General features: G+C 36.0%; 1 protein-coding gene across 1 annotated transcript in view; it reads left to right on the top strand.

Moving 5' to 3' along the window:
- LOC107740443 (mothers against decapentaplegic homolog 3-like) overlaps window positions 1-10451 on the top strand; it is a 37198-nt gene extending 26747 nt beyond the window's left edge. The window contains exons 3-9 of the mRNA XM_016552885.1: window positions 679-813; window positions 2454-2528; window positions 3409-3459; window positions 5515-5727; window positions 5845-5982; window positions 6172-6316; window positions 10033-10451. Coding sequence (XP_016408371.1) covers window positions 679-813; window positions 2454-2528; window positions 3409-3459; window positions 5515-5727; window positions 5845-5982; window positions 6172-6316; window positions 10033-10156 — 881 coding nt within the window. The 3' untranslated portion in view covers window positions 10157-10451. The remainder of the gene's footprint in view (window positions 1-678; window positions 814-2453; window positions 2529-3408; window positions 3460-5514; window positions 5728-5844; window positions 5983-6171; window positions 6317-10032) is intronic.
- The last annotated feature ends 10768 nt before the right edge of the window (window positions 10452-21219 follow it).

Below are 21219 nucleotides of genomic sequence, written 5' to 3'. Positions count from 1 at the left end.
GTAATTATGTCCCCACTGGATGCAACAAACGCCTCGTTTGTAATGAGTTTTATTGGTTTTGTCTCGTCGCTCCTGCCGGGACACGGCATCACAGTATGGTAAGGGGCGTAACATTTCTGTCACACGTTTGAGGTATTCGGCCAATCACAATGCACTGGATAGCTGGCCAATCTGTTTTATTCATTTGTATCTTTGTTCTATTGTGTTTATTTATGTTATTACTTGTAATTTGTTTAGTTGTTCTTATTTTCTTACTAGGTGTTTTCTCTTTAGTAATGTTAGAAATTTATACTAGTTAGGCTAGTAGTTTTTGCTGTGGTATCAAAATTGTAATTGAGAATTGTGAAATTTAACTGCTATCTAAAATGTTTTGTCACAAAACAAGTGAAATACTATAACACTACTTCAGATAGTCAAGCAGAACACATTTATGAATATAGAGTTTATGAATGTAAAAGTGTAAGGAAATATTGTGTCAAAATTGATTAAAATCAAATTAGCATTGATCTTGTCCATGTCGCACAGCCTTATTTAGCATTAATAGTAGTATACAAGTATCTGCAATATGTTGTGCCAGTTGTGGATCAGTATATACATTTTGTTTGTGTTGTAATTTAGGTTTCATGTTTTTTCTCTTCTTCTTTCTAATTCTTTTTCACTTTCTCTCCATCTCTGAAGTTCTTCCTCCAGTGCTGGTGCCTCGTCACACTGAAATCCCCAGTGAGTTTCCTCCTCTGGATGACTACAGTCACTCCATCCCAGAAAACACCATTTTCCCTGCCGGCATTGAACCCCAGAGCAACTACATACCAGGTAGGTGACAAATACACAGTAGTAAGGAGAAGACTCTTGGAGTTGAGGTTCATAGTGTTATAAAAACAGATTTGCCCTGAGATACCACAGAAAAAACAAACCAAATAATGTCAAGTGGCCTCTAAATTAATATATCGTCATCATCTGCCACAAAGAGGCACAATCTGAAGTGTTTTCCAGGTTTAATAGAGTAAGTTTAGTCTGTAGCTGTAGTCCCAGTGGTCTAGTGGGCAGTGGGTGGATCACTTTACTGGAAGGATGTAGGAGGAGGAAAGAGACCAAACACACAGATACAGCAACAGCCCTGTCCACTGGCCTCCATTCAGGCTGAAGCAATCACTACATCATTGTGTTACAGTGCTGATGAAGCACCAATAAAGAAAAGTAAACGCATGGGGAAAAATCATGTTCATTAAAAATAAATCAGAATTGTAATTATGTATAAATATAATTTTTCAAGCAGAATTATTTTAGATATTTATACCTGTATTTATTTATAACTGTAACTTAACTTGGGATGTGCTTTAGTTGTAGTTTTGTGCTTTTGCAAATGTTGTTATTGGATGGTTATTTTCTTTTAAAATTGCATTTAAACTACAAAGTTTAAAACCCTTGTTTTGTCTCAGTGGTTGATTGACAGGTCAGAAGGCAGTCATTGACTTTTGTCCAACGTCTACATTATAAATAAAGTTGTCATATGCATTTCTGACCTCTTGTATATACACCAACATTCAAAAGTTTAGGGTCAGTAAAAAAAAAATTTCTTTTGAAAGAAATTATATTTTTCAGCAAGGATGCATTAAAGTGAAGGAAGGACTTAATGTTTAATTTATAATGTTACAAAAGACGACTATTTCAAATAAATGCTGTTCTTTTGATCTTCTATGAATCAAAGAATCCTGAAAAAAACAAATCCATGTTTCCACTGAAATATTAAACAGCACAACTGTTTTCAACAACATTGTTAGCATTGAATGATTTCTGAAGAATCATGTGATACTGAAGACCAGAATAATGGCACACACTCATTTCCTTAGACACACACAGAGTACATGTGAAACCTCAGTTGTACACACAAGGAACTCGAAAGAGAAAAGGGCGTAAACAATCACAGCGTTTACTAGTTACTCATGTTAATCCCACTTACAGGCCTGTTTTCTTCTTTTCTGACCAGTAAACAAATGACTGCTACGGTTCTGTCATTTATTATAATTGTAGGATTAATCAAGAGACATTTAACCGTTGTTGCATCAGGCAGACACAAAACAATTTATGCTGAAGTGATTTAAAGACTGCTTTTGGCTACATAAGGGGAAGATTATCCCATGGAGTATGTATGGAGTGGCTTTGGCCGGGATTAGTCCCTTTAGAGAGGCAGTCTGTTACTTTAATAGAGCGGTGTGTATTGTTTCATATCCTGCTGCTGAACTGAGCTGACCACAGCTTTCTAAATCAGGTGTCTTAATCTGAGGGGGAAAAATAAAATCCTTGTGAGTCATTGTCTCTGCTGCACCTGCTAGATTTTGCCGGATGTGTTTGCTGGTGTTCCTAATTTTTCATCCATCAGCTGGGTCACTGTGTAACAAGTGTGTATGAATTGTGTGTATGCAGGCTAACCTGCGTGTTTGTGTGTGTTACAGAGACGCCCCCTCCAGGCTACATCAGTGAGGATGGAGAGACCAGTGATCATCAGATGAACCGCAGTATGGACACAGGTGATGCCTGTTATACCACCGTGATGTTGCGTTCTTTGATTGGTTGACATGTTGAATTTTCTGACCATGACTACGATATGGAGGTTAGCACAATCGCTAAAAGCAAGGAGAAAAGAACACCTCGTACTTCAGTAATTTAGAGAAGAGAAGACAGGAAAATAAGGCAATATCAAGTTTACTGATAAATGGAGCAGAGATAAATGATAAAAATTTAGAATTTTTAATAAATAACCTGATTGTGTTAGGCAAACACTTTATCCACAGATGTAAGTATTTAAAGGTTAAACCCCATTTCACTGGATTGAAGAATGATTTGAAGTTATTTGCAAAATCCCTTCAATGGATGATGGACAGAAATGCTTTGAAACTTCTTTCTGCTTTGGACTTATACATGTTATTAGATTAAGACCCTCGCCCCCCTTTTTATTATTATTATTTATTTATTTATTTTTTTTCCTCTGTATTGTTTTTTTTTTTCTTTAAATGCTGTTTCAACAGGGAAAAAAAACACAGATTTATGATTGTTAAAATATGCCTTAAGTGTTTGTATTCGAATAACTGCACGGCTATGAAGTAGTTCCAGGTTTGTTGGTGGCATTTCAGTTCCATATCACTTTTCCACATTGTTTTTGAGTTTCTTTCTGATACTCAATCAGTGGTGTAGGGAAATGGATCTACGCAGAAGAACATTTAGGGATGAAAACCTAAAAAATTTGACAAATGAGACAAACACGTGGTAAATGTGATGGAGTGTAATGGAAGTGGAATAATTGACTCTGCACACTTGAATTATTGGAAATCTAATCAAAAGTGATTTAATCAAAATGCGCTGTGTACATTCATACACCGTTAAATCATTGATCTGTCCTTTTCTTTTCAGGCTCTCCAAATCTGTCACCGAACCCTGTTTCTCCTGCCCACAACAATTTAGGTAACTCTTATTGCTTGTGTGTGTATCATTTGCATGTGAATTCACGGAAGTGTCCTAGCAGAGTAATCACAAGTGCAGTTCATCATGTTAACTATGAACATGATTTACTAACATTTGACCATCAGGTGGAGTCCAGATTATTTTTGTCTTTATCAGGGCTGTCATGATGTCAGATTTCTGTGAAATAATGATTTGCAAGGCAAAAAGATATAGACGCTATCATCACAATATATAGAAATTTTAAAAAACAACAACAAATTAAATTCAAGTTAAATTCATCTTTAACTTGTGTGTTTTCTGCAATGAATCACACTCAAAATACAAGTTTAGGGAGATGGAGTAAGTTAGTAACCACAACTGGCCAATAGCGTACAAAAAGACCTTCTTGTTGATCTTCCTACAGATTAGGGTGTTTAACTCCTAGATATGTATAGATGCCCCATTCGACGGCTCCAGGCACGTAGATGCCACTGCCATCTTGGAACGGTCAACTTGACGTCATTCACCATACTGTAGGTTCTCACAGAGCCGTTGAGCCGTTCTGTGCAGGATTGTGGCATCTTTCGAATATTCAGTGATTACTATGGTGAATGATGTCAAGTTGACCACTACAATATGGAGGACGGCTTATGTATAGCGGCCCATAGAAACAGTCACTAATGAGGTATCTACGTATACATATCTATGGTTTAACTCCCCATATTTTTTATGGAATCTAAAAAAACTCCCTCACTGGCAAGCTAACTTTTTTCAGATGTGGGTCTCGCTTTTAAATATTGGTGTATTGTGGCAAGTTTAAACAAGATAAGTTTTTTATCATTTAAAATCTAAGAACTGTCTTTTTGTATCATGTTTGCTTGAAGAATTTGCTTGTGCTGTCTTTCTTTAAAATAAATGACAGTTGCTTTGACATTTTGTTATTAATGAAAAGACATTCATGCTTTTTTTTAAATATCCAAATGCTCCTGGGAGCCACCATTTGTGGGACATCTTCCAAGTCTTCCTGACATTCGGTTGCATTAACAGTTCTTCCTCATGATTCAGATGCTGGTACAACAGAACACTATGCTAAAATACGTAATGTTTCATACACTACTATACAACAGAGCTGCATTGCTGCTGAATCTACAGAGCCATGATGACAACAACAACAACAAAAAAAGATGCTAGCTGGACAAAGACTGACCACCGCAAACTGATACAAAGACAATAAATAAACTACATACCTCGCAAAAACACAAACATGCAGCACAGACGTGTAGACTGTCGTGAATAAATGACTCGTATGAACTAGTTCTTTTTTTAATGAATCGGACAAAACAGTCTTGAACTGATGAGTTAACAGTTTGAATCAGTCTAATGACTCACTCTCTGACTGAGTCAGTTAAAGTAGTTCTTATTCGCTTATTGTAGTCATTATGTTCCTTATGTCCAACTAAAGGACTTTTACTGTATTACATGTATTTTAAAGCTCGTGAAACCTAAATCAGTGCACAACTGATTGTTCATATAACAGTGTGAAATTAAAATACACATTTAGTAGAGTGTTGGTAGAAATGTGTTTTTAGTCTCTCAGAGGAAATGGATTGCTGAAAGAATTATTTGTATGTCCCCAAAACAACTTGGATGAAAACCACCCACACTAAACATCCTGTCAGTTACCATCTTAGCAAAGGAGGGCCCGCAGTTCCTTTTGTATCAGATCGTGCTTTTTCAGACAAGCGCTCAGATCCCACAGGGATTTCTCTTCTCCACAACAGTGGTGTGTGCGTATGTGTAAATGCCATAAGCCTGTAATTTTCTACAGTTTTGCGTCGAAGTGATGATGGTATTTCCCGATTCAGCCTTTATTTCTGGGAAGTAACGTTTACTCTTGACATCACAGTGTCGTCAGTTCCCAGCCCCCGTGCTCTGTCTCTTCGGTTATCCCCACCCATTTGTTTGTTTTTCTTTTTCCTGTCTTTTTTTCTATTTCTTTTCCACCGCCTATTTCTGTGCATGTCTGTGCCTTTCAGATTCTCTCCTTTTATTGTTCTTTTTTCCGCTTTCTTTCAGATCTACAGCCGGTGACATACTGTGAACCAGCGTTCTGGTGCTCTATTTCCTACTATGAGCTGAACCAGAGAGTCGGTGAAACTTTCCATGCCTCTCAGCCCTCTTTAACAGTAGACGGCTTCACAGACCCATCCAACTCTGAGCGCTTCTGCCTGGGCCTGCTGTCCAACGTGAATCGCAACGCTGCTGTGGAACTCACACGCAGACACATTGGTACACACACCATCGTTCTAAATCACTCATTCATTAGACAACATCATTTAAAGATAAATATATATATATATTTTTTTTTTATCTACTTGCTTATGTGGCAACCATTTGTTTTTGCAGGCCGGGGTGTGCGTTTGTACTACATTGGAGGTGAGGTGTTTGCAGAGTGTCTAAGTGACAGTGCCATTTTTGTTCAGAGTCCCAACTGTAACCAACGTTACGGCTGGCACCCCGCCACTGTTTGCAAGATCCCACCTGGTAAGATAAAACAAGAGACCCTCAACAAATAGCCCTCATTAAGAGAGAGTTCAACAACTGAGCTACTGAATAGCTGTACTTAAAAGAATTAAAGCAGAGCTTCCTTCTTGATAGTCGCATGACGTTCAGCTAAATCAATTTGTCTTTGAGTTTATGAACTGTGTTTCAAACTGCTTTGTGTCCATCCAGGCTGTAATCTGAAGATCTTTAATAACCAGGAGTTTGCAGCTCTTTTAGCCCAGTCTGTGAATCAGGGCTTTGAGGCCGTGTACCAGCTCACCCGCATGTGCACCATTCGCATGAGCTTCGTGAAGGGCTGGGGAGCCGAGTACAGGTACAATTACTGCAATCACTTCTCTCTTTCCATATCTATCAGCTCGCTTGCCACTCTTGGAATGTGGCCTTCATTTGACTCGCTCAAAGACTTTTGAATCACTTGTGAAGTGGTGTTACCCAAAACCACAGAAGCCACCCGCACTTCCTGTTAAATTCTTTGAGTTTGATTGTCGTAATCAGCTTTTTGTAGAAAAGGGATTATGAATACTCAATGACGTCAAAACATTACAGCTTTTTACATTTAGATTTATTTTAATGTCTTGATTTTAATCAAATAGACCATAAAGAGAAACCATAATAGAAATGTTAAATATTCAGATATTGGTCAGTACTGAATATTTATAATAAGAGATTCACTAAAGATGCTAAAAAACAATTAAAAGTGTTATTAAAATGAATTTTTTGTTTTTAAAGATTAACTTTTAAGTGAGTGTTAGATGATGGCAAAGGTAATCTACGTGTAAAAATAGGTTAAATAAACATGCGCAATAAATAGACCATAAAGAGAAACCATAATAGAAATGTTAAATATTCAGATATTGGTCAGTACTGAATATTTATAATAAGAGATTCACTAAAGATGCTAAAAAACAATTAAAAGTGTTATTAAAATGAATTTTTGTTTTTAAAGATGAACTTTTAAGTGAGTGTTAGATGATGGCAAAGGTAATCTACGTGTAACAATAGGTTAAATAAACATGCGCAATTAAATATCCGGTATTGGCTGATATAGATCCAATAAGGCTGCACAATATATAACCACCATATTTGTCATCAGCCAGTATTAAGAGATTTTTTTAATTTATTGGTATCAGTTGGAAATTTTAATATACATTTTTTTTTTTTTTTAGTTAGTTATTTTGACAAAATAGTATAGAATTCTAATATCATGCATAACAGTTGATTATCTCAAATGTATTAAACTGAAAATGATTAGCTGAAAATAATCAGCTTTTTGGTATCGGCCAGTATTTTAATAATATTTTGCATCCCTAATATCTAATGTCGACTAAAGCGATAAAGTAAAAAATCTCTAATATCAGCAGATATAAATAGTAGTTGCTAATAAAGGAAACCCAAACCCATTTTACCGCTCCATAGAACAATAGCAGGGAGTGTCGTTGCTATTTAAGTATAGACAGGCCTGCGGGGTCAAGGCAGGGTCTGACAGGCTGTGGTTTGCCGGTGTTTTTCCTGGTCTGGCTTGCTCTGCTGAAGAGCTGACGTAGGAACACAACCAGTTTAGCGTGTCCTTCATATAAACTGTTAGGTCTGCGCTGGCAAATCATTCCACACCAAACAAACTCACACATGGTGCGCTTCAAAACGTCAGAGTTTCCTGCTCTCTCTCTCTCTTTTTCTCCCCCTCTTGCGCTTTTGAGTAACTTCATTGTTTGAGCCCAAGGAACCAAGACCCTAATCAGAAGCAGTTGTGGGTTTTGACCAGGGACATCTGCAACGAAAGCTTGAGAAGAAAGTAGGAAAGAGTAAGACTGGTGTGAGAGAGAGTGAGACTGTGGTTTTCAGACAGCTTGGCGTGTGGAGACACAATCTGAGCTGTGTCGAGTTTCGCCAGACACCCACTCTCTCTCTCTCTCTCTCTCTCACGCCCCTCCACGTCTCCCCACCTTCAGATCCACCTCTTTAGGTGCTGACAAACTGTCCCTGTTGCAGTTTAAAAATGCCATTTGAGCACTTTGGTTGGTTGGACCCTGTATTTACAATCACGTCAGTGAACATCATGACGTAGAACAGCACAGTGCCTTTGTCTGAATTCAGCTTTATATTCTTTCAGTTGTCTGTCACCTAAGCTGCCCCAGATTACTTGGTTGATAATGACACTTGATTTCACCTCTGCTCATTTTTTTTTTTTTAAATTTTTGTCTTGTCCAAAACTTGACATTAAATGTACTAATCATTTCACAGTATCTGCATAGAAGAGGCAACTTTTAAGTTTAGAAAAAGCCTTCCTAGCTCCCGTTTTGACTCTTACTCTCCTGCTTTCTCTCTTTCCACTATCTCTCATTCTTCAACATGAGTTTCTATGTTAAGTTATATGTTGTTATATAGCATGTAAAGATGCAGTAAATTGATCAAAAGTGACAGCAAAGACGTTTATAATGTTACAAAGGAATTCTATTTCAAATAAATGCTGTTCTTTTAAACTTGCACTGAAAAATTTACTGAGAATTTCATGTTGAAGAATGAGAGATCAATACAAGAAGCTGCAAGGGAACAAAAACAGTGGGCAGACACATCATTGCTGGATAGAGCTGTAATGAAAATGGTAGAAAATGTGAAAAATCTTTCTCCCCATCAAAATGTTTTTCACTACTTGAACTATTTGAAAGTGGTGTCACTCTCAGAGGTTCACTCTCTGCACAGTGTAAAGATTTGCCTAATCGATATTGAAATATATTGCTGGCTATTTTCATTATAGATTTAGTTTTTTTTTTTCTGAATTATTCTCTTAGTGCTTAAGTGACTGTAACTCATGTAGGAGGAGAGGGACTGAGATTCAGGAGAGACTTACACACGTGTGTGTGTGTGTGCGTGTGTGCGTGTGTGTGTGTGTGTGTGGGTGGAAGGATTAGAGGAAGTCCCATTGAGAAGTAGAGCAGTGTAAGGTGTTGTGAACAGCGGTTCTGAGACTGTGTCTGTTCATGTTTATATGTGAGCACAAGCGAGGGGACAAGTATTGTGTAAGCATTGTGGAATGTAAAAGAAGTGTGTTTGGCAGTGAATACCGTCCCTGTGAGGGAGAACAGCAGAGCAGAGTTTACACACATCGTTCATATCCAGACAAACCGGTGAACTCTGGGATCTCCTGCTAGTCATTCACAGTGAAGGATGTTAGTGGACAATTCAAGAATCCATACAAACTTGAACAGAAAAATCAATGTATTATTAGTTTTCGAAACAAACCTTAATATATATATATATATTTTTTTTTTTTTTTTTTTTTTTTTTTTTTTTTGCTTGATCACATGGTGGAAACTTAAAGGGATAGTTCACCCACAATTAAAAATTGTTATCTACTTAGCCTCATGTTGTTCTAAACCTGTATGACTTTTTATTTTACCACAAAAGAAGATATTTTGGTGACCACTGATGTGTATTTTATGGACAAAACAAACAAACTTCTAGAAATTTCTCAAAATATCTTCTTTTATGTTCAACTAAAGAAGGTAAATCATACAGATTTTAAAAATGAGGGTGTGAAAATGACACAATCTTCATTTTTGGTGGAGCAATCCCTTTAAACCACACTTAATGTTCCAATTTCATTGCATTAGATAATGAAATATCTAAACAAGTGGCATTTATTATATAGAATGATAAGCAGAATATTTCAAAAGAGGGTTGGTAAGTTTTAAATTGTAGCACAGTTGACAAGTAAATGCAAGAACACACTTTCCCCCCAAAAAAATGTTTTCGTGGTCTCAAAATATTTGTGATCCAAACAAAGGCATGCAACAGATAATGTGCAATGATATTCAAGTGCCAATCACTGAAATTGCTCATTGCTAAAGAAATGTGATATGAAGTGCATATGCATGCAAGGGATCTGCTGAGACAAATATTGGAAACAGTGATCTGATGCAGTTAAATTCACATATTAAAGTGTTGCATAAATGTCTGAATACTGTGAGTTTGTTTAATCTCTTTTCTTTCTTAACTCTCTTTATTTCTCTCTCTTTTTAATGCTGTCAGGCGGCAGACAGTGACTAGCACCCCCTGCTGGATAGAACTGCACCTGAACGGTCCTCTTCAGTGGCTGGACAAAGTGCTCACTCAGATGGGCTCCCCCTCCATCCGCTGCTCCAGTGTGTCATAGGAAAAATGCTCCCTACACATATACATCATATACAAACCACAAGATCTGGAAAAAATCAAGTTCTTTCAGGAGTGTAAGGCTGAAGACCTTCATACCCACCAACCAATTGGGTTCCACAGACTCACACACGTAGCACACGTGTTTGTCTCATGTTGGAGGAGTGTATTACAGTATATGTATATATTCGTTTTTTTATGTTGTTGTTATGCCATTATTGATATAAAATATTGCCATTTATGTTATATGTTGCTATATAGCATGTATATGTAAGATCTCTCCTCTGTCCTGTCTTTTATGATGCTGTGTTAGGTACATGTTTACCATAACAGGTATATGAAAGGCTTGATTTATTTTTTTTTTGACATGAAAAAAGTGCTTTTTTTGTAAAGTGAAAATATGAAGTTTTTCAAATATCAGTTAAACTGTATTTTTGTTCTTTGAAAAATGCTCCCTACACATATACATCATATACAAACCACAAGATCTGGAAAAAATCAAGTTCTTTCAGGAGTGTAAGGCTGAAGACCTTCATACCCACCAACCAATTGGGTTCCACAGACTCACACACGTAGCACACGTGTTTGTCTCATGTTGGAGGAGTGTATTACAGTATATGTATATATTCGTTTTTTTATGTTGTTGTTATGCCATGATAGATATAAAATATTGCCATTTATGTTATATGTTGTTATATAGCATGTATATGTAAGATCTCTCCTCTGTCCTGTCTTTTATGATGCTGTGTTAGGTACATGTTTACCATAACAGGTATATGAAAGGCTTGATTTTTTTTTTTTTGACATGAAAAAAGTGCTTTTTTTGTAAAGTGAAAATATGAAGTTTTTCAGATATCAGTTAAACTGTATTTTTGTTCTTTTTTTGGTTTTGTCATAATAATGAAAACTTGGTCCATAATGTTTTGTAGTACATATCAAGAGCTCTTAAACTTCCTCCTAAAATCTGACACTTTTTTTTTTAGCAACATTGAAAACCCAAGTTAATATTTTTTCATTTTGAGTTTCCCCACAACATTGAATTTGCATATCCTGTTTTGCCCTAGGCAGTGAAATGTTCTTTATAGAACAAAAAAATACACGTACATTAGCAATTCACCTTTTTAAAATTCACTACACAGAATACTATGTAACAAACCTCATATATGCACATAACAGTTTATGTAACACTTGTGAAAGTGTTATCTATGCTTCACAATATCTCTGTTATGTTACGTTGAAATGTTAGGCCTCATTGAACAGATGCTTAGAGCCTGATACTCTTCCTACAGCAGTTTTCCAGTTGTAGTGTTTTTTTTTTTCATCTCTCATCAAGCTAAGCATGTATGTGGACATTATTTGAGGATGTTATAACTGTGCCAGCAGTCCTCAGTGAGCGTTTTGTAGTATCTGGTCTAGTGTTGATTTCATCTTTGTCTGCAGTGAACCGGCCGTCTGCTCTGTGTGAATGAATGTGAATTATTGATTTTTATAGGATTCATCACTCTTATAACTCCATGTGTTGTGTCGCGCTTTCATCGTTATTCGCTCAGTGTCTTTTGCGAGTGGGTGAGGAGCTCTTCAAGGTCTGGTGAGGTCTCTCAATTGTCCGCTTTGGAGAAAAAGTTTCTCTGTGTGTTGTGGTAGATTTTAAAAACTGGGCATTGCATCATTTTGTGCACTAAGAAGTTGGCACTTCATATCTCACAGTAGCGGTCGTGTCTGTGCATACCGTATGCACACACACCTGCGGGTCTTCATGTCCTCTCATCCTCCAGAAACAAAACTGAGTGAGTGTGCCTTCGTAGCAACTTTCATAACAGAGTTTGTAAATAGTGTATTGGAGACAGGCGTTCGTCCGTATTGTTGAGTAAGTGGGTTGTCCAGTGTTGGACCACTCAGGGTTGTGATCTTTTCTCAGCTGAACTTGTAAATATGTTTAATAAATTAATTATGCATGCCTATTTTCTGAAATCCATGTCATTTGTACTGTAGACTCTATTTTGCTACCAAATATTTTTTCAGAAGTGGGACGGGAAAGTAAATGCTCTTACCTCTGTGTTTGAAAGGTGGGGCTTGTACTGCTGGCAGGTTTTTGTAAGGTTAACCATGTAGTTTTTTTATACGTCAGATGCTCATAGGATATGGAGAAGGGCCTGAAGAAGGGAAATGTCACAATGGGCTTTGTGAAAGCCAGATCCTGTACAGTACTTTCAGTTCGCCGCAGGTCAGTGTGATGCGCTTGCAGTGAGGAGCTCTTTGCATGCCTTTTGAAATCCTCCGATCTCCCAATGTGTTGTACAGGAATCATGGAAGAAAGTATAGCGTTTAGGTGCATTATGTACTTTGCCGACAGATGTGTGACATCTGTGTGCATAAATGTTCATAAGTGCTGTTGGGTGATTTAGATGCTCTACTTTGATAAAGTCAGAGTGTTATTGTGTTGAATAGGATTCCTTGAAATGTATTTAAACCTTGATGTCATCCGGAAAAAGACTAAACGGAGGGTACTGAAATTATTCAGGAAATGATTTATTGTCCATTTAAGCAAACATTAAGTGTTCTCTTTGAGAGGAAAAAAAAATCAAATCTCATTTTCTCAACAAATTGTTGAATATATTTTAAGTAATGTGCATTTATTGTGCTTGTGTTAATCTTTCGAATTAAGTAACGTTGTGGCTTAGTGGTGATTGTTGTGCTTGACATTGTTAGATTTCTTCTTTGTACAAGTATATAATCGTTATTATTTCTCTCCATCTTTAAAGTTTGTCAAGAGAAAAAAATGTTTGTTATTGTTGTACTTTTAATAAATATGTAAATGAAAAATGTCTGATTTGTTAGTCTTCACAAACATTTTCCTCTTTTTATCTGTTCCAGTCAAGTTCGGCTTCGTTTTTTATGATCACGACAATGCAGTTAAAGGTGCATTACTAGGATACAGGTAACACAACCCTGGGCCGTGACCTACTGCACACTTTTTTCCTTGCTAAAATGTGAAAGCTCTCTTTGTTCAGAAGACCCTAAGGGCAGGGAGGCATTGAAATTCTTCTCAACCGCACATGTGTCCTCACAAAATGTTTGTTTGTCAGTAAAACATAGGGTAAAAAGTAGAGCAACTTGCTCACATTGAAGTAAGGTGTGTGGTTGTTATTGTTGTACTTTTAATAAATATGTAAATGAAAAATTTCTGATTTGTTAGTCTTCACAAACATTTTCCTCTTTTTATCTGTTCCAGTCAAGTTCGGCTTCGTTTTTTATGATCACGACAATGCAGTTAAAGGTGCATTACTACGATACAGGTAACACAACCCTGGGCCGTGACCTACTGCACACTTTTTTCCTTGCTAAAATGTGAAAGCTCTCTTTGTTCAGAAGACCCTAAGGGCAGGGAGGCATTGGAATTCTTCTCAACCGCACATGTGTCCTCACAAAATGTTTGTTTGTCAGTAAAACATAGGTTAAAAAGTAGAGCAACTTGCTCACATTGAAGTAGTCCAGGTGTGTGGTGACTTAGTAGATCACCTGGTACAAATGAGTTGATGAACACTCACCTCATAATAATCTTTATTCAAACACTCTCAGTATGCAGACAACGTTGACCCTAAATCAGGATTACATAAATCAGTTCAGGCAAATGCTGAAATATCTACAACACCATCTAGTCCTCATTGACGGATCAGACAGACACCAGACTAGGAGTTTAGCTGCTTAAACTCTTAACCCAGCTCTGCTGCTGAAAAATTAACGCTGAGGTTTGAGGGTCAAAACCTACTAACACCGAAGCTCATGAATCATTCACGGCTTCTCGAATGTGTAGGGCACTGGGTCAAGGTTTGTTTCAGGTTCACGAGGCAGCTGAATTTGTTCCCTTACAGATTTCAGGTTAGATGTGGAGTAGTCTGGTGGATTATTTCCGTCGCTCTGGCGCCCTCTGTGGGCAGATGAGAGTAACGCGTGCGCTGTCACGAGTGTATGTTGACTGAAGAAATCAGACGGGCAAGTTTGTTTGCGCTGTTCAGTCACCATCAATCATCAGTTTAAATATCTCTGATTTTTTTTCATTCAACCAAAACACTTCACACCTGGTCTTTATTGTTGAGTAAACCCGGGATTAGAGTTTCTCCGGCTCCACCACCAGGCCTAGTTTTACTGTATAGTAAAACACACTAGCTGCGTCAGATTTAGGAATGTACTGTATACAAAGAACTTGCTTCTTGACTTTAGTTGTCCAAATATGCAACATTCACGAAACAGATGGCGAACAAACAGGATGACCGACCAACTGCATTCTCGAAATGTGCAAACAATGAACACTTTAGTTTATTATCCCATAATGCCATGGGTGCTAGTCATGAGTCAAAGGTTAAAAACTAAAAATGGCGGAAAACTCGGAGGACTTTTCAGGTAAAGAAATTTGTTCCTAATTTTTGTTTAACAGCATTCGGGTAAATTATTTTTGTGGTTGTATTTTCACTCTTTTGCATCATGTAGGCTATTATGTGACCCTGGAGCACAAAACCAGTCTTAAGTACCACGGGTATATTTGTAGCAATAGCCAACAATGCATTCTCATGCATTTTAAGGGTCAAAATTATCGATTTTTCTTTTATGCCAAAAATCATCAGGATATTAAGTAAAGATCATGTTCCATGAAGATATTTTGTAAATTTTCTACCGTAAATATATCAAAACTTAATTTTTGATTAGTAATAGGCTATATGCATTGAAATTAATTTGGACAGCATTAAAGGTGATTTTCTTAAATGTTGTTTTCTTTTTTTGTTGTTGTTGTTGTTTGCACCCTCAGATTCCAGATTTTCAAAAAGTTGTATCTTGGCCAAATATCGTCCTATCCTAACTATATCTACTACCTACTAACTATATCGTCCTATCTCCAGATTATACATCAATGGAAAGTTTATTTATTCAGCTTTCAGATTATGTATAAATCTCAATTTCAAAAAATTGACCTTATGACTGGATTTGTGGTCCAGGGTCACATATAATAAGGAATATTATTTAATATTTATGCTATTTCTATTAGCTAATTTGGTATACATAAATATGGGGAAATAAAATTTTTATTGAACTTTTTGTGGTTATTTCTATCTTTGGTTTTATTTAGGCCTATTAATTTCTATTGATCCTAATACACCCCCTTGCTGTATTTGTTAATCTTTAAAACAAATAAAAAGTTGTATAAATGCAGCTAAAATCTTTCTTTTCTTTTAGTAGTGAAAATGACAAGTAAAATTAAACAAAACATTGGTTAAAAAGGATCACTTAAAAGTGCTAAGAAAAATAATAAAGTAGCAACAAATAACTAGAGCAGTAATGTAAAAAAAATTTTGATACTAGGACACTATTATAATCCTATAATCTAGGCCTATAATACTTTATCATTACTGTATAATAGTCCTTTAGCATTGCTTTACTGGAGAGTTGTCCTTACAGCTTTTGATGAAAGACTGACAGAGAAGATAAACTGAACAGATGACTCCACTAAACTCTCTCTCATCCGGCTGACAGCATCATGATCATCACCAGCCTCGTGACAGCCACTGCCTTTGTTGGTAAACAAATTAATCTTCTTAAAGGTCACCATTTGCTGTAAGGCACCACTGTCTGTCCTCTCGTGATGAGCGCGGGAGAGGCTGTCAGATTGTGCCGCTATCAGCATTCTGCTCAGGTGACTCACACCTGATTGCGGCGCTACGCACTGCTGCGTCACAGCTGTCTCCGGACAGAAGATAAGACAGGCCTCGCGTCTCCAACTGCCGCGCACTGGAACTCTGCCCAACGGCCGATGCGTATCTCTACTACTGGCCAGCATTTCTCCCTTCAAGCCTTCTGTCCGCGACAAAGATAGACTCTCTGCCTCTCCTTAAAAAACGTGAACACCTGTTCTACTTAAGACCTCGACTCGGTCTCCAGAGAGCTGAGCCTCAGCGCAAAGCAAAAATGATCAGGAGTGCATGGACTAAGCAATGGGTGTTAGATGTAGTAGGCATATTTACTGTTAAAAGAAAATGGCCTAGCACACCAAAATTGAGTGTGAGTCACAGGACTGATGCTAAATGTTCTGCTATTTCAAGTAGATACTGAGTGATTGGGTACAAAATATTTTTGTAAAAGATTCTGTTTTACGAGAAAAGACTTTCAGTCCTTATACCTCAAAATAGCACCTTTATTAGACCAAGATGGAGTTACTCAAAAGCCTACATAAGATTAAGGTTAAATGGATAGTTCACCCAACAATTAAAAATTTATCATTTACTCCCCTTTCAGGTTTTTCCAAAGCTGTATGAATTTCTTTTCTTCTGTTGAACGTACAAAATATTTAAAAGAATGTGAAAACCAAACAGTTGATGGTAGCCTTACTATGACTGATACTATGATACTATGACTTCCATAGTATTTTTTTTTTTTTTACCATACTATGGAAGTCAATGGCTACCGTCAACTGTTTAGTTACCCACATTTTTTAGAATTCAGCAGAAGAATAAAAAACATATGGGTTTGGAACAACTTGAGGGTGAGTAAATGATGACAGATTTTTCATTTTTGGGTGAACTATCCCTTTAAAGTGCCCCTATTATGGGTAATGAAAGTTTCATATTTTGGTTTTGGGAGTCCCCAATAACAGGTTGACATGCGTGCAAGATCAAAAAACACTTTCATTGTCTTATAATATGCATTTATTTTTACCTTACTTGCTCAACGGCTTCCAAACGATTCGCTCAACGACTCATTTTTCCAAACCCCTCCTTTGTGTGACGCTAATTCAATTCAATTAAATTCAAGTTTATTTTTTTACAGTGCTTTTCACGATACAAATCATAGCAAAGCAACTTTACAGCAAATTAAGTTTCTACAATATTTTGTGGTAGCTTATCAGTGGTGACTGTCAATTAATGTACATATGGCAATGTCAACATGAAACGGCTTGGGATTCGTTTTAAAAACGACTCGTTTCAATGATTCAGAGTCGACTCTTTATTTTGACAGACAATAACTTTATACACGGTGCACTTTCAGATTTAAAACTTTGCAGGATGTTTTCATTCACTTAGAGCTGTGTTACACACTGCATGAAAGGTAATTTTCAAAAATCCATAATAGGGGCACTTTAAGGAAGTAATCCTAGTTTACATTGCTTGCATGTTCCTTTCAGTCCAGTCATGTTTAGAATCCGTTTTAAATTAAGTAAAGGAATCTTTTTAATATTTGGAAACCGCAGGCTGAAATGTCTTAAGTGTGGAGTTATATCATCCTAGATTAAGTTTAAAATTCTTTAGATTTTAAAATCTAACAATTCTTAGATTTTAAAATTTTACCTACCATTAAGGCTGTTAATAATCTCACTCCTTCATACCTTTCTAATCTTCTACACCCCCACTCGTACTCTCAGACCTTCTTCATCAGTTTTTCTTACTTCCCCACAGATTTGTTTCGACATTATTGGGTCTAGAGCCTTTAGCTATGCTGCTGCTCATTAATGGAATTCATTTAAAACTGTGGTAGACTATCTTGCAGGACTCACCTAAAAAGGCCTGTTTTTTATTTTTTAATAATTATAATTTTTTAATTTATGCATTTAGCAGACGCTTTTATCCAAAGCGACTTACAGTGCATTCAAGCAATATACATTTTTTACTAGTATGTGTGTTCCCTGGGAATCGAACCCACGACCTTTTGCGCTGCTAACGCAATGCTCTACCTAGGATAATTTTGTATCTAGTGTATTATTGTATTATATTAGTATTGTAGTATTAATAGTATTGTTTGATCCTAGTTTTGATGCTTTTTAGGCTAACGCTTATAAGTACCTTAAGTTTTGTAAAAGGCACACATCTATAAATGTATTATTATTACTTCTATCAGCTAAATTTTGTATATAAATACTATATACTATAAATACTATACTTATTATAAGTTTTAAAAATAAGAAAGCTATAAAATGTTGTTAATATTTGTATGCAGTGTAACCTTGTATATGCAACCCTAAAAATTGGGCTTGAACTTGAATTGGAGTAACCTGAACTTGTGTATGTCTCATTTTTCTTCATGAACCGTAACACTTTGCCCTTATACAATCACCTACTGTTTAACCCCCTCAGATACTGTTATCCAAGCTAAAAACGGTTTAAAATGTGTTTATTGTCAAGTTCAACTTTAGTTGAATTGTTTCATCAAACCTTCCAACGGTCCATTGACAAGTATGTCTGATGTAACGTCACATGGATTGTGAAAAAGGCCTATTGACTATGTTTTGAAAGCAATCACCTCCCTGTTACACAGACTGGAAATCTAACAGCTTTAGTTTTAGTCCAGCAGCTGCCAGGCTTCTGATTAATGGCCGCTCAATCCCTGCCCAATGAAGAGTAGCCATTTGAGTGGGACAGAAATCAAGACAGCGACCCATTACTAATAACATTCTACTTGAGCAGTCTATTGAGCGCACAGACCACTAGTGGTTATTGTACTGGTTGATGGCTGTGTGAACCATATGTGAGGCAGGGCAGCAGGTTAATAATCTAACCTTTCAGTCTGACCATTCATATCCATGTGCACTGTATACACTTACCTTAGTGATTTACTGCAGTACTGAAGTCTTGATCTTGTTTAGCTCATGTCTCAAGACCAATTGGTAGTACATGATATCACTATCAGTGCTGTCACGAGGTCTTGCTCTTTGACTTTTTAGATTCTCATCGCTTTTTATTATTTAAAAATGGTTTAGGTTATCCAATACATTACATACCAGCGAGAAAAAAACCCAGTTAAACTTGGTTTGCTCATTATACATGTATAAAACAATGGCCCTCCCCTCCTAACTGTGTCATTGTCATTTTGACCAATCATTGCCATTATATTTAAATGCATAATTGCTATCATTCTATATATAGCCTAGTGTACAGTTTACAGTCAGTATAAAACAGACCTTATTTCTTACATAAAGATATAACAATCGTTCAAATATTGGTATAAAATAATGATAATATTAAAGTAAATGAAGATATATATTTTGAGTTTTATTTGTAGAGGCTCCTGGATATACATTTTAATGTTTCTATATATATTTTAGCTACAAAAGGAAATCATACCCAATGCCAGTTTGTTGATAAAATAATGCTATATTGTTAAACTTGGTTTGCTCATTATACATGTATAAAACAATGGCCCTCCCCTCCTAACTGTGTCATTGTCATTTTGACCAATCATTGCCATTATATTTAAATGCATAATTGCTATCATTCTATATATAGCCTAGTGTACAGTTTACAGTCAGTATAAAACAGACCTTATTTCTTACATAAAGATACAACAATCGTTCAAATATTGGTATAAAATAATGATAATATTAAAGTAAATGAAGATATATATTTTGAGTTTTATTTGCAGAGGCTCCTGGATATACATTTTAATGTTTCTATATATATTTTAGCTACAAAAGGAAATCATACCCAATGCCAGTTTGTTGATAAAATAATGCTATATTATTTTTTTCATTTATGTTTAATTTGTAATGTTTTTTTTATTTTTTTTTATTTAATGTTTTTAAACATATACTGTATTATTCAACTAGGTGGCATTATTACCTTATTAGCTAAAACATGCATATAAACATTAAATAAAAATTATATAAAATATATAGCAAGATATAGCAATATGTATAAAACAATGTTTAAAATATTGTTTTTGTTGTGGATACTTAGAAAAATAATCTCCATAAGTCCATATAATACAAGTTTATCTGACTCTCAAAGTTGATGCTGCAAAAATGTAAAATATAAGTTAAAAATATAAGTATTTCTCTAATTTACACCCATTGTTTCACTTCATTGATTTATCAAATAGCGTTGTATGGATTACCATCATTTTCACTTTCTGCTGTTTGTTGATGCATCAGCTTTGAGTGATATTGAATGGATTCAAGGAGATGGATAATTTTTCTAAAAATCTTGTGTTCATCTGAAGAAAGTCTTATACATCTGGGATGGCATGAGGGTGAGTAAAACACGAAAGAATGTTCATTTTTGGGTGAAGTATCATTTGAAGAATTTGACAGTGTAAATGCAGTCAGAGCTACTTGAGGGTCTGATCTCAGTGCTGGTTTCAGGTTTGAGAGTCTTTGTTTGGGTCATGGTCATGTGCAGACTTAATGTAGACAGATGGATTTCAATCAGAGCAACAGTTGCTGATGTGGAGAGAAAGACAAAATAATTTCTTCACTGTTATTAACTTACCAAATGCTGACAGCCAAGTCTCAAGCCAATTTGTTCATTCCAAATTTGTGTGGTATCTCTCTGTCAAAGCAGTTTAGCTGCGGGGAGGAGAGGAGCAGCATCTGGATACTAATGAAGCACTGAGGAGCTAGTGCTGTCATGTCATGTTGTCCCCTTGTCAGCACCACACAGACGTTTTTGTGTTCCAGTGTTCAAAAAGAAGTAAAAACAGCCCAGCTGGTGTCATGTAATCGATCAGTCTAATTTTGATTGGTTATGATGTGCAATAATAAAGCTGAAGAGATGTTTAATAGCTCAGGTTTCCTAACAGATGTCTCTGGATTTTAGAGAAAAGTTTTCCATGTGGAGTAACAGTTGCTGGGGTTTTGGATGGAGCACTGTTGATGTACTCTAGCTTGCCAGGTAAGAGAGTACTGCAGCAGGACAGCAGCAGAAATATATCAGCTTTAAATGCAACTCCGCTTTTCTCTCTGACTTTCTTTTGTCCTCTTATTCTTTCCTCACATTTTCATATTTAATATTTTAGTCCATATTTTTAATATATGGGTCTCTCATCAAAAGGCAGTTTTATGTTTCGGGGTGGATTTTTTTTTTTTACCTTTCAATTTGTTATAAGGTCACATTAAAACTATTTTATTAAAAAAAATTTTTTTAAATTTTTTTTTTTAGCGCTTGGTAAATGCCTTTTATGTATACATTTTATATTTTTACTCCACCAGAAATTTAAATCTAAAACTATAAAATATGAATAATAATATATAATTATAAAAATATGATATATATATACAGTATAGTTAAATATGATTTATATATAGTTGGG

The sequence above is a fragment of the Sinocyclocheilus rhinocerous genome, unplaced genomic scaffold, assembly GCF_001515625.1.
Source record: "Sinocyclocheilus rhinocerous isolate Xijiao unplaced genomic scaffold, SAMN03320098_v1.1 scaffold225, whole genome shotgun sequence".
NCBI lineage: Eukaryota > Metazoa > Chordata > Actinopteri > Cypriniformes > Cyprinidae > Sinocyclocheilus > Sinocyclocheilus rhinocerous.
Note: the sequence above shows the minus strand (reverse complement) of the source record. Positions and strands in the feature narration are given on the sequence as shown.